A 13,131-nucleotide genomic window follows, 5' to 3' on the forward strand; every position below is an offset into this window, starting at 1 on the left:
GCTAGCCCATGCAGACTGGCAGTTCCGACAGTCCTCCTGGTGTGGATATATGTGTTCTTGTAGTTTGGATATGTGTTGTCTTTGTGTTGCACTGCTGTGGGCTGAGGGAAACGATATTTCGTTTCATTTCACGTGCACAGGTACATGGAATGAAATGACAAATAAATATTACTGATCCTGATTCCTGGTTGTGCTATACATTCACTGATAAACCCTTTAAAATTCAATTTCTTACATCATTTATTACAAAAAACTTTTTGATAGCTCATTGATATCATAACCATTCTAGCCTCTTGAGGTAATCATGAAATAACACTTCTTCATGTACCAAAAACCATTGGATACTATATGACTGGGGCCAGTGAGTGTAAAGCAGCAAGGCATGACATTCAGTGAGGACGACCCAGTTACTTAAAAACGTTGCTTTATTGTTACAGTGTTGAAATCCAGTCATTTAATACAATCTTAATCTCTTGCATGATGGGAATACGTGGTTGTCAGGAATTACATGGCGTCAACTCAGAGTTCACTGTGGGGAGGCTGGGCAGGATGCTGGTCCAGAAATGGACGTAGCGTAGCCTCATTTTCTGCCTGATGTAGTTTTTGTCCATCTTGGAATTGATCTCAATAAACTTGTGTCCAGTACTGGTGAACTGAGGCCAAGTACAAGGTACATCCAGTCCTCCTTTGTTAGGGTCTCTGTTAAGATAAACGCAGAAAAGGATAAGCAATTTTGTCTCAATTCTCAAACAGAGAAAAGGTAGCCCTTTTCGTATAAGGTCCCCCATTGTCCCCATTCAGAGTTGCATTTCCTTGTCCTGACTTTCTTTTTCTCACCATTTGCAAAGTCTTTTTGTTAAAGTACTACGGTAAGCATACCCGGTTTTAGCAAAGTTGGTCCAATAGGCAATCATGTATCTCGAGACGTCCCGATGGCGGGGCCAGTATGCCAGCGGGGTGGTGAAGGGCTTTCCAAACACGTACTGCAGGTCATCAGCGTGGTCAGCTCCTACCCAGCTCGGGTAAGGCCTCCCCAGGCCAGCCATACGGTTGGGCTCGGAGAGCAGGTATGAGTAGGTGCGGCCTGACCTGGAGAAAAACAGACGAGTCCGTAATCACTTTCTCGTGCTTTTCTTTGATAGTTTGCAAAGAAGAATTACAACTGCCGAGATGAATCGATGAATGAAAAATGAATTGATTTATTTTCTCATCCAAAATTTACTTCAACCTCCGAGAACAAGTTGTATGGCTTTTTTAAGTTCTGCACGATAGAGGGACTACTGAGTCCCGTTAAGCTAAATGGGTTATGATATGCCGGGGGGGGGGTCTCATTTCCACCCGTACTACCATTACACATTAAGGGAACTTTGGACAAACATGAACAAGAAGTGAAATGGTCAGCAGGGCAAATAGGAGCAATGACAGATTTTTGTCATAAGGCCTGAGATTTTATATATTTTATTATTATTATCTGTATATTTATTATTATTATGAATTTTTATATATTTTATTAAGGAGCAATGCTTACAAACATTAATATATATATATATATATATATATATATTTATATATATATATTTATTTATTTTATTTTTTTTGGAGGGGGGGGTTCCCCTCTTTTTCTTCCCAGTTGTACTTGGCCAATTACCCAACTCTTCCGAGCCGTCCCGGTCACTGCTCCACCCCTTCTGCCAATCCGGGGAGGGCTGCAGACTACCACATGCCTCCTCTGATATATGTGGAGTCACCAGCTGCTTCTTTTCACCTGACAGTGAGAAGTTTCACCAGGGGGACGTAACACATGGGAGGATCACGTTATTACCCCCCAGTTCCCCCTCCCTCCTTAACAGGCGCCCCAACCAACCAGAGGAGGCGCTAGTGCAGTGACCAGGACACATACCCACATCCGGCTCCCCACCCGCAGACACGGCCAGTCGTGTCTGTAGGGACGCCCGGCTGAGCAGGAGGTAACACGGGGATTCGAACCGGCGATCCCCGTGTTGGTAGGCAACAGAATAGACCGCTACACTACCCTGAGGCCCATAAACATGAATATTTGATGCGAAAAGAAAAGAAAAGTGATGTTCTCACTTGGCATTAGCAGCGTGCTGGTAGAGTGCGGCCTGGGTAGGAACAAGGAAGATGTAGTCCGTACCAATCTCCACCACCGTTCTTTTGACGGCCTCTTTGCTAGGCTTTGCCCCCCAGCTGGATGTGTACTGGCTGAACGCACTGTCCAGACCAGCCGTACCCTTACCCTCAGTATAGGCGCCGAGGAGCGCTTTAACGTCCTCCCTGCAATGTGAAAAACAATATCACAGGACGTTAAAAATGCTAACTGTCTTCCAAGAGACACCACAGACTCTGACAACCTGGCCTCTCAGAAAATATACCCTTGTGTTTATGCTCTTGTTGTCTCTGTAAAGAAAACAAAGAGAAGTAAATGGGGGGGGGGAATGGTAAATGGACAACATTTTCTAGTCTACTGATCACTCAAAGCCCTTTACGGTGTATGCCTCCTCACATTCACACACACATTCTTACACTGAGGGCGGAGGCTGCCATGCAAGGTGCCAACCTGCCCCTTAGGAGCAGTTAGGGGTTCGGTGTCTTGCTCAAGGACACTTCAATATGCTCTGTGGAGGGGCCGAGGATTGAACCAGCCACCTTTCAATTACCAGACCACTCGCTCTACCTCCTGTGCCCTGCCGCCCCAATGCCTGACTGCCTACTTTCTATTTTTGGATGGAAAGATTGCCAATTTGCAATGCTTATTTATGTCATGATGTTCGTGCAGGACTGCTTCGCTTGCACACCTGAGATTTATGATTTACTTGACCAGATAAAACTGAGGTACATCAACGTACATCATAGAAGAGTTCAAGATATACACTGAAAACAAGCATTCACTGTCTTTCTCTACAGGTGCTAATTGAAAATAGGGGTCCCTTTTACTCCAATGTTTCCAAACATTACCACCATAAACAAACCTCTTACAACACAGGAAATATTGGAAACTTAAATTAATTTAGTTATTTTTAGTGTTAGTCCTTTCCTTACTGTTAGACCTCTCGATCAATTTGTCTTTTGGTGGTAAGGTGAACTTCTTGTATATAGTTGAACTGAGGATTGTCCCTTTGCAGGAAAAAAAAATAGCCATTGTCCAGTAAATTTATTGACACTCACACAGCGGTGTTCACCAGGGGCCTGTTGATGGAGGGGACATCTACGCCGGTGAAGAGGTGTCCATCCATGTCATTGACACCAGCAATGTAGTCAACATCAGCAGCGTTGTGGAACAGCTTACCGGGCTCATCGGGGAGGAAGTCTCCATCGACCACAGCAGATAGGAGCAGGTTTTTAACAACGGGATCTACGGGAGGAGAAAATGTTTTTATGAATTCAAACAACAAAACAGCTAAAAGCAAAAATTGGTTGAACGCTTTACTCAGAAAAAGGCATATTAAAACAAAGGATAGCATATTTGTGATAACACCGATAACGCTGAGGGCGGTCTGGCGGCGGCCTAGCCTGTGTTTCTGGTGTCGCCGTGTGGAGTGCGGGGAGGTGTGTCAAAGGTGTCTGGCTGGGGGAGCTGGCACTGGATCGGCTAGGGGAGCCTGGTCTGCTGCATCCAGTGGGCCCAGGGACTGTGGCCCTGCCTGGAGCTGCACCCAAGGAGGAAACACTGAGGGCGGTCTGACAGGATGCGGAAGCAGGGTAGGCTAAGCTAACCGCTAGCCAATACAGACCGGCAGTTCCGACAGTCATCCTGGCGTTCGCTCTCGTGGACAGTGAAACTTTTTTTTTAGATATGTGGCCATGTGATGGACTGGCAGCTTGTCCAGGGTGTCTCCCCGCCTGCCTCCCAATGACTGCTGGGATAGGCTCCAGCATCCCTGTGACCCTTAGAGCAGGATAAGCGGTTTGGATAATGGACGGATGGATGGATGGATATATGTGTTTTTGCAGTTTTTGTAGATTTTTTTGTAGTTTGGATATATGTGTTCTTGTAGTTTGGATATGTGTTTTTGTCTTTGTGTTGCACTGCTGTGGGCTGGGGAAACAATATTTATTTTCATTTCATATAAATAAATGTCCCTAATTCCTGATTCCTGATAGTGTGATACATTTCCAGGAGTGATATAAGCATGACAAATGCAGATCTCGGTATCTTTGGGACCAAAATTATAATAACAAATCTTTCTTATCGCTTTTGTGAGTTCGTGAAAAGATATTGTACTGCGTATTTCCAGGGGGCGCTGTCTATCTAAAATAAATTGGGGAAACCTGATTAATGTCCTGCATTTGAACTTGAAATGGACTAATGAGAAATCCCAACAGGCGACCTTGCCTCACTCTCTGGTATGGTCATCATTCAGTAACCGGATGAAATAGTAATTTCTGCACGTGATGGGTCTAGCTTAGCCATTTCTTTTTCTGAAAATCAGCTACGAAGTCATTCATAAACTATACAAACTCTTTCTTAGCCCTTTCAAGCTACACTGGTATTATGCAAGCACTCACACTCTGGAGATCCTCTCATGTTGAGGGTGCCAGCTAAGGTGAGTGCAACAGGATCTGTCATTTTCAGACAGGCCATCATTTTGTCATCAGTCGGGCAGTTCAGCTTTCTAGCAACCTGGAGAGAGAAGATGAGGGGAAGCATGAGCACAAGACCTTATTTTCTGCCATGTGTGATTTAAAGGGCTGTTTGATGCATACCTCCTCTGCGTACTTGCGAGGATTTTTGTTGACAGCCCAGGGACAGAGAGCAACCCCGCTCTGGGAGATGGCTCTCTTGAATAATCCTTTGTTATGTGGGGTGAGAGTCTGTTTTGATGAATGGAGACAGTAATTATTAGAAAGCACTTCATGAAAACAGATGCTATATACTTTAATCAGTTAGCACCGCTGTTTAATTTGTGCCAGAACCTGAAGCAAATGGATCCGGCATCTCTTATTTTCCCCCCCACCTGCATTTTGGCACCAATTTGCAGGATTGCGGAGACCCCTCGTGGCAGCTAATTTTGCATGATAGGTAATCTGGTAGGCAACGTGGCGCTCATAGCATAACCATGTCACTCACAACTGTGAGCTTTTGCTTTTATCAAAGTGAATGTTGCGAATGCCTTTCTGCATGCTCAATAATCCAGGTAAGAAAATCACAGAAAGTTGAACCGGTTCATCTGAGCATCTGAACTGAGAGAGAAACGTTTCATCACTCGTCTAAGTGACTTCTTCAGTCTCAACATGACTGCAGGTATCCCCACCCTTATAAACGATACAGCTGCATAACGACCGAAACCAACGATCGGTTTCATGTGCAAATATGGGTGTGACCACTAACTAGAGTTACAATGGCCATGTGTACTATTCACAGAGGATTTGGGCATGGTTGCAATCACAGCATTGTAAAATGGCGACTCTTTGACTTCCCGTCCAAACCAGCGTTCCTCCCTATCAAGGATGTGCACATCCTCATCCTTGAAAGAGTGGCCACTGGCCTGCAGATGGGTGTAGACTGTGGAGTCCCGTTCCTGACACGTGTACTCAGATGTACTCTTAGCCAATCCCCACCCCCTCGATTCAGGGATGGTAACTTAAAGACATTTTGACCCATTTTGGTGAGGATTGCCTTAAACTTGTATGTGAATAAGAGTGAACAGAGCGTACAATGGCAGACTACAGGAACCACCCGAGGTTCAGTTTCAGGTGCAGCTAGAGATTAGAGACAGTGATTACACCTAAGAGCCTACAGATGAAATCGTCGGTCAAGGACCAGCAAAATAACAAGATCCTCCAGAAGACACAGGACCAGCCGCTGAAGAAACGGGTGAGACAATCGATGCGTTGAAAGCCAACCCCGATAGCATCCGGATGTGGGCCACATCAGGCAATGATGCGGCGCTGATGGCCTTCATCTGGCCCTGACAAAATGGATGTGAGCCTGAAGTGGCCCACATGTATAATAGCAAATATGGCCCAAATATGCCGAGTCAAATGTGGGCCTTTTTTGGCAAAGACGCGGCGCTCTCGGCAACATGAAATCTGGATGTGACCCTGAAGTGGCCCGTGTGGTAAATGGTGAATATGGCCCAAATATCACAAAACAAATATGGGCCACCTCTGGCAAATATGTGGCACATGCGGCATTGCCGTGGCTTGGTTCTGGCCCAGATCTGGCAAACAGGTGTGGACCGCCCAAGCGCCATCATTCCACGCGGTGTGTGGGCCAGATGAAGTGTCAGTTGTGGGACCGGTCCGGGCCACAGCAAGTTTGCTATCTGGGAAAGAGGAGCAGATCCAACAGAGACTCACAACGCATCCAGATGAGACCACTTTCCAACATGTGATTGAGTTCACAGATAAGGCTTGTCTAGCACAATATGGAAAGTTGAAAACCAGGCGGCAAAAGAAGTTTGACCCACTTGCTGCACGCCAGAAACATCAGTAGACAACGGACGGTGCCCTCAGCGACAAGAGATGGACGCCAGACACACGCCGGCGATGTAGACAAGTGGGTGAAGAATCTGTCTGACAGACAACTCACCCATGCGGAGAAAGACATCCTTGCTAAAGGGCTGGATTTTGCTGTCACGCCAAGGCAAAACAACATCGCTGAGTTTCAGCCTGCCTCAGCGGTGCCAAGGCGCTGCCGTCCAGCATCAGTAGAGACGAGGGGAAAGCTCTCACCTCTCTCAGTAAGGACAATAACGTCACCATCCTTCCAGCAGACATAGGCAGATGCACTGTTGTATTAAACCAGACAGACTATCAAGAGAAAGTTATGACGTTACTTAGCGACATGAATATTCATGAGGCCCTGGTTTACCTAAGATACATACAGGATGTGCCATTACGGCCTATGATTGATTGATTGATGAATATGTATGATTAACTATTAGTATGATTAACTCAGTAACCTATAACATGTCTAAGTTTCATGCATCTATTCTTAAATCATTGGTAGGCAGTAATGAACATCACATGTTCACACACTATGACTTTTTTTGATAAGGTGAGGGATATCATTATGGAGGTGAATGAAATAATGGTCTCTTATGATGTCTGTTTTTTTTAAATTTATTTTTAGCCCCCCCCCATCCCACCCGATTAACCCAATGGCATATGGCCGGAACTCTTGTCAAATAACTCCCCTGGCTCACGTTTCCACAGGAAGGAGATAGTCGTAACACCAGCTTCCTTCAAACTCGTGTCGGCTGCTCTCGCTAGTTTACACGCTGAAGCCTCGCGTGGATTGCATTACCTTGATTTGCATATGAAACTGATCGTTGGTGTCGGTCGTTATGCAACTGTATTGCCTATAAGGTTGGGGATGCCTGCAGTCAGTTGAGACTGAAGAGGTCACTTAGATGAGTGATGAAATGTTTCTCTCAATAAATGTTGTGTTCAGATGAACTGATTCAACTTTCTGTAATGTTGCAAATGGTTTGGTAGTCCACTCTGGATAAGGAATGACTGCTGTGATGATGTGATTTTTCATCTATATAGTTTAAGCATTTGTGTTGCTTTGTTACAATATGTTGTAATGTGTGACCGTGTGAAGGTTACAGTACAGATTAGTACTGTAACACAATTATTCCTTTCCCTGTCAACAACCAGATCAACCCCTTCTTTGTGCTGCGGCGCTTTATGATTTGCAAATTAAACAAATTAAGCCAGCGTTATTCAAATCATCATATAAGGACTTCCAGAGATCTCAAACCTGAAAGCTGACGCTAGCTGCACCAGCAGACTCTCCAAAGATGGTGACGTTGTCGGGGTCTCCTCCGAAAGAGCGGATGTTCCTGTGCACCCAGGCAATGGCAGCGTGCTGATCCCACAATCCATAGTTTCCTGTCACAAAGTGCATAGTATTACACGTCAATGTATTTTCCAAACATACATGATACACATGCTGATGGTGTGAAATTTAATTTTCTTACAGAAAAGCAACAAAAATGCAATAACTGTAACACAGAATTGGGGATGAGGTGTGGTTTCCATAGAGAAATTTGTTCATAATCAGTGTACAATTGGAGTCAACTTATCGACTGCCAATACATTAACATCTGATAGTCCACAAGACAACACTTACCCGGTCCGCTAGCATCTCCAGAGCTCAGGAAGCCCAGGGTGCCAACACGGTATCCCAAGGTCACCACGATAACATCCCCCCTGTCTGCAATCTCCTGTCCGTCGTACAGATAGTTGTCCAGGAAGTTGGCTCCCATGGAGCCTCCAGCCAGGAAGCCTCCTCCATAGATCCAGACCATAACCGGGAGATTAACAGATACTAAAGGAGCAGGCAGAAAGAAATGGCCGACGAATATTGAGAACTACATCATGAGGGAACGTTATAAAGAGAAAAAATAACCATGCTTTTTTCCCGCCTTTTTCTCCCCAGTTGTACTTGGCCAATCACCCTGCTCTCTGGGCCGTCCCAGTTGCTGCTCCACCCCCTCTGCCGATCCGGGGAGGGCTGCAGACTACCACGTGCCTCCTCCGGTACATGTGGAGTCGCCAGCCGCTTCTTTTCACCTGAGAGTGAGGAGTTTCACCAGGGGGACATAGCACGTGGGAGGATCACGCTATTCCCCCCAGTTCCCCCTTTCCCTCCCGAACAGGCGCCCCGAACGACCAGAGGAGGCGCTAGAGCAGCGACCAGGACACACACTCACATCCGGCTTCCCACCCGCAGGTACGGCCAATTGTGTCTGTAGGGACACACGACCAAGCCGGAGGTGACACAGGGATTCGAACCGGCGATCCCCGTGTTGGTAGGCAATGGGATAGACCACTATGCTAACCAGACGCCCTGACAAAAACGTGCTTTATTTATGTAGTATTTATATCTATGTATATATATATATATATATATCTATGTATATATAGTAAGTATGATTCATGATAAATAAACAATAAATGTTATATACAAAAAAACAAAAAGATCAAAAGGATCAAATAACAATTAAGATACGAACAGATAATGGAAAGTCAATACGGAAAAGTAAATCTATAAATGTTATATCACATTTAATGTAAGTCCACAATGAAGCCACTTAAAGGATTATGCTGACTTGTCTAGTCTGGACTTCTCTGGCAGTCCACTGAAGACGTAACAAAGAGAGACAAAGACTCCGGACTCCATTGTCTCCGCAGTGCCACAGACCCCCCAAATGAAAACATCACGCATGCATATTTAAAGATGAGTGAGTCTTGGTGGTGTTTGTCAGAGAAACACACGGGGTCCCTGTGAGCGTGTTGCTGTACCTTGTCGACCGTGAGGAACCCAGATATTCAGGTAAAGGCAGTCCTCACTACCACGGACGTCATTCTGCAGCAGAGTCAGCTGGAGGCACCTCTTCCTGTACTCAGTGGCTTTGAGAATACCTAAAAAAAAAACAACACACACACACAGACTCTTGTCTAACAAGGAAAGCCATGTATGTACATGTACAACAAGACACGCCAGGAGAACTCCTCAAACTTTGGGAGAGGCCTCAACGTTAGTCTGGATGTTGCACATGAAGAATTCATCGAGTGTAAGCTTGGTTTTACAAAATGCCAGCAGCACGTTCATCTGAACTCGTACACGGCACCACGCGGGCTTCTCACCGTCCCAGCCTGGGTGACGTTTGGGTTTCTCGAACCTGCCGGGAATGTCGGCGAAGGGAATTCCCTTGAAGACGTCCATGTGGCGACGGAAGCCGAGGCGAATGTTCTCCCCCTCCACCATGCCTCCTTCGGTGTACACCACCCTAAGCTAGGGGGTCAAATCAGTTTATTCAGTGAGAACAATTTCCAATTAAACTCATCAGATGTGCTCTTGAGCTGTTCCTGGATCAGTTTAAATGTCTGAATACTACGGGAACATCAAGGCAATCCAGTCAATGTAGTAAAAGAAGCACAGCGTTTTAGATGTACTGTAATGTAAGGTTAACATTGTTTGAGGTCCCCCCCACCCCTTTTTCTCCCCAGTTGTACTTGGCCAATTGCCCTATTGGTCACTGCTCCGCCCCCTCCGCCGATCCAGGGAGGCCCAAAGGAGCTGAATCGAGTGCAACTGGACTTGATAACCATGACCTGGATGAACGAGAACATTCACAGAGATCCGGGGAGGGCTGCAGACGACCACGTGCCTCCTCCCATACATGTGGAGTCACATGTATGGGAGGAGCTTCACCAGGGGGATGTAGCTCGTGGGAGGATCACGCTATTCCCCCCAGTTCCCCCTCCCCCCTGACCAGAAGCCCCGATTGACCAGAGGAGGCGCTAGTGCAGCGACCAGGACACATACCCACATCCGGCTCCCCACCCGCAGACACGGCCAGTTGTCTCTGTGGGGACGCCCGACCGAGCCGGAGGTAACACGGGGATTCGAACCGGCGATCCCCGTGTTGGTAGGCAACGGAATAGACCGCCACGCCACCCGGACGCCCGCAACATTTTTTGGTTCCGAGGGTAGAAATGGCGCGAGGATGGTACGCTAAAAACATGTGCAGTTCCCATTTGATAAAGATTAAAAGATAATCAGTTAATGAAATACCAGGCCATAATGGTGTAACAGATCACCCTTAGGCAATAGATTGCATACAATTAAACAGAAAAATCATTATAAAAAAAGCAAATGAGATATTTTATGTTTCGATTTGGAGGAGGAGAGCTATCTGAAATATGTGCGGCTGCTGTTCGTGAAAGGCAAGGAAATTAGGGCTTGGCTTGATTCGTGGTGTCTGTTGTAAGCGATTCCCGAGAAGTGATTTCTGTTTCCCGGCGTCACTGCTGTGTAAACACCGCGTCTTAACGCAGAAAGGCAGCATCTGTTCCGCGTGCACAGCTGCCCAACCGGGTCCGAAATCACACCACTGCAAGTAAACAGCAGTGAATGATAACAAAAATAACACAAGTATCATCCTGTGACAATATTTGTGATTATATTATATGGTACTAGAAGAACCCCGCTACAATGTAGCGGTTTGGTTCTCCACCCGTCTAAATCTCCCTCCTCTTCATCCTGCCAGCTAACCGCCTTCCCCCTGCCCCTAACCCCCCCCCCACTCCAACTCCCTCCCCCCAAATGCTCAGATTCATCTGAAATGCCGAGAAAAGTGGTTTTTAGCCATTTTCAGAAAATGCATATTTTGCATAATTATGCATAATTATTTTTAATTTTCTGCTATTTTTCTGGTCCTCTCTGGAACAATACCTACCACCTCCAAAAAAAATTAGGATCATAAGTGCATTTTTGCAAAAATGCATATATTTTGCATAATGCCAAAACATTTGTCCCAGAAATTTTTTTTTATATAGGTGAAAAAAATCAAAGATGCTCAGAATCATCCAAAATGCCGAGAAAAGTGGTTTTTAGCCATTTCTAGAAAAATGCATATTTTGCACATTTATGCATAATTATGCATAATTTTAATTTTCTGGGATTTTTCCCTTACTCTCTGAGACAACACCTACCACCTCCAAAAAGAATTAGGATCATAAGTGCTTTAGTTTTCGGTCCCGCTATCTACACTAACACCACACACACACACACACACACACACACACACACACACACACACACACACACACACACACTAACACCACCCACACACACACATTACGAAACTATGGGAGTTGATTATATCAATTATATTACATTACATGATATATTGTATTATATTTCACAAAGCTTTAGCGCTGAATAGGCACTAGTTTAAAAGGCAGATCTCTGAAATGAGCATCTACGTTGTCGATATGCATTTTCTAAAAATCCACTGTATGTGACTTACAGATGTCGCTGATGCTGTCCCCAGAAGCAGGGCGACAGCGACCAACATTCCCAGCGTCTTCATCACGGCGGTCTGGAAACACCAGTGAGTGCCTAGCTGTTTCTCCATAGGCTTTATATACCATTTACCCCCCCCCACACACACACACACACACCCATCACCCTCCCCTCACATAGGTTCAACTAAAGATCCCTCCCTTAAAGTATGGGGGGGGGGGGAAGATGAATGGGGAAGTTGTTGTCATGTCGTGTTGACCCTCCCATACATTCAGCAGTTATCAGGCCATGTCCCACCACCATCAGGTGACTCCCAACTATAATGATGAATGTGTATATTTAACCCAATGGCGGACTGGCCATCTGGAGCGCCGGGAGTTTTCCCGGTGGGCGGCCGCGTGTCTGATTGGCCCAGGTGTTAAATCTGTCAGCCTCTCTCTCTTTCCCAGCCAGTCACTTTAGGTCCGGTCCGTTGGAACGTTTCCTGGGCCCCGCCCCTTTCCCGCCGCCGCCGCCATTTTGGATGTATAGTGGAGTGGAGCAAGACGGACAAACAAAAAGAGGAGAAAAAAAACGTAAAGGTGGTTAAAATTATTTCTTTTACTGGTCAGAAGGTTCCAGAGATTCTCGCCCCCTTGCTGCCAGTGCCCTTGCGCCAAAATTAGCTCCTTCTAGCCGGCCTCATCCTCCTTGTTCTATTTTACATCTATTTCATAAAGTTATTGTTATAAACATGGCTCAGAAATCTTGTTTACATAGAGTGTGGCGTGGTTTGTGTGGGTGGTGGTGGTTTGTGTGGGTGGTGGTGTATCGCTGAGGGGTGGGGTTGGTGGGCCGGTCTGAGTAAAGAAGTCCAGGGCCATTTTTCATCCCCAGTCCGCCCCTGATTTAGGCTGCTATGTAGTCTTTTGCAAAACGAACACCTTGCACTCTTTCTGTGGCACTCTTTCTGTGCAATGTACTTAGGGCTCCTTTTTCTGTTGTTATTATTACTATTATTACTACTATTATCTGTAATGTGAACTCTATAAAATGTCTCTGCACTTATGCCACCAGGTAAATATCTGTACATTTAGCGTGCTTGGTGACTCGTCTCCACAAACATATGGGGCATGTCCTTTGCCATACAATAATAAATAAATAAATAAATAAATAAAACAAGTTCACAAATAAAGAATAAATAAATAACTATAATGATAAATTAATAAGCATAATAATAAATTATTAACGATAAATCAATAATCATAATAATAAATAATAAATTAACACATTATTAATAATAAAAAATTAATAATCATAACAATAATAATAAATAAGCAAATAAAACATGGATGAGGTGCTGTTAA

General features: G+C 45.3%; 1 protein-coding gene across 1 annotated transcript; it reads right to left on the reverse strand.

The window, feature by feature from the left end:
* Positions 1-442: 442 nt before the first annotated feature.
* On the reverse strand, positions 443-11,852 carry LOC130132480 (bile salt-activated lipase-like). Its single transcript, XM_056301785.1, has 11 exons — positions 11,790-11,852; positions 9,622-9,769; positions 9,277-9,396; positions 8,102-8,299; positions 7,730-7,860; positions 4,726-4,833; positions 4,528-4,642; positions 3,187-3,373; positions 2,092-2,295; positions 880-1,089; positions 443-699 (listed from the first exon to the last, which is right to left on the reverse strand). The coding sequence occupies exons 1-11, from the start codon at positions 11,850-11,852 to the stop codon at positions 498-500; spliced, it is 1,686 nt and encodes a 561-aa protein (XP_056157760.1). The 3' UTR covers positions 443-497.
* Between the last annotated feature and the right edge of the window lie 1,279 nt (positions 11,853-13,131).

This window comes from Lampris incognitus, unplaced genomic scaffold (genome assembly GCF_029633865.1).
Source record: "Lampris incognitus isolate fLamInc1 unplaced genomic scaffold, fLamInc1.hap2 scaffold_147, whole genome shotgun sequence".
In the NCBI taxonomy this organism is placed as follows: Eukaryota; Metazoa; Chordata; class Actinopteri; order Lampriformes; family Lampridae; genus Lampris; species Lampris incognitus.

What these genes read in the sequence shown, in the direction of transcription:
- LOC130132480 (XM_056301785.1), bottom strand. Translation starts at nt 11,852, where the DNA reads ATGAAGACGCTGGGAATGTTGGTCGCTGTCGCCCTGCTTCTGGGGACA. An exon ending in CATGAGAGGATCTCCAGAGT is followed by an intron (nt 3,374 to 4,527) that starts GTGAGTGCTTGC and finishes CTCCTCCCGTAG; the next exon opens with ATCCCGTTGTTAAAAACCTG. An exon ending in CCCCTGGTGAACACCGCTGT is followed by an intron (nt 2,296 to 3,186) that starts GTGAGTGTCAAT and finishes TTCACATTGCAG; the next exon opens with GGAGGACGTTAAAGCGCTCC.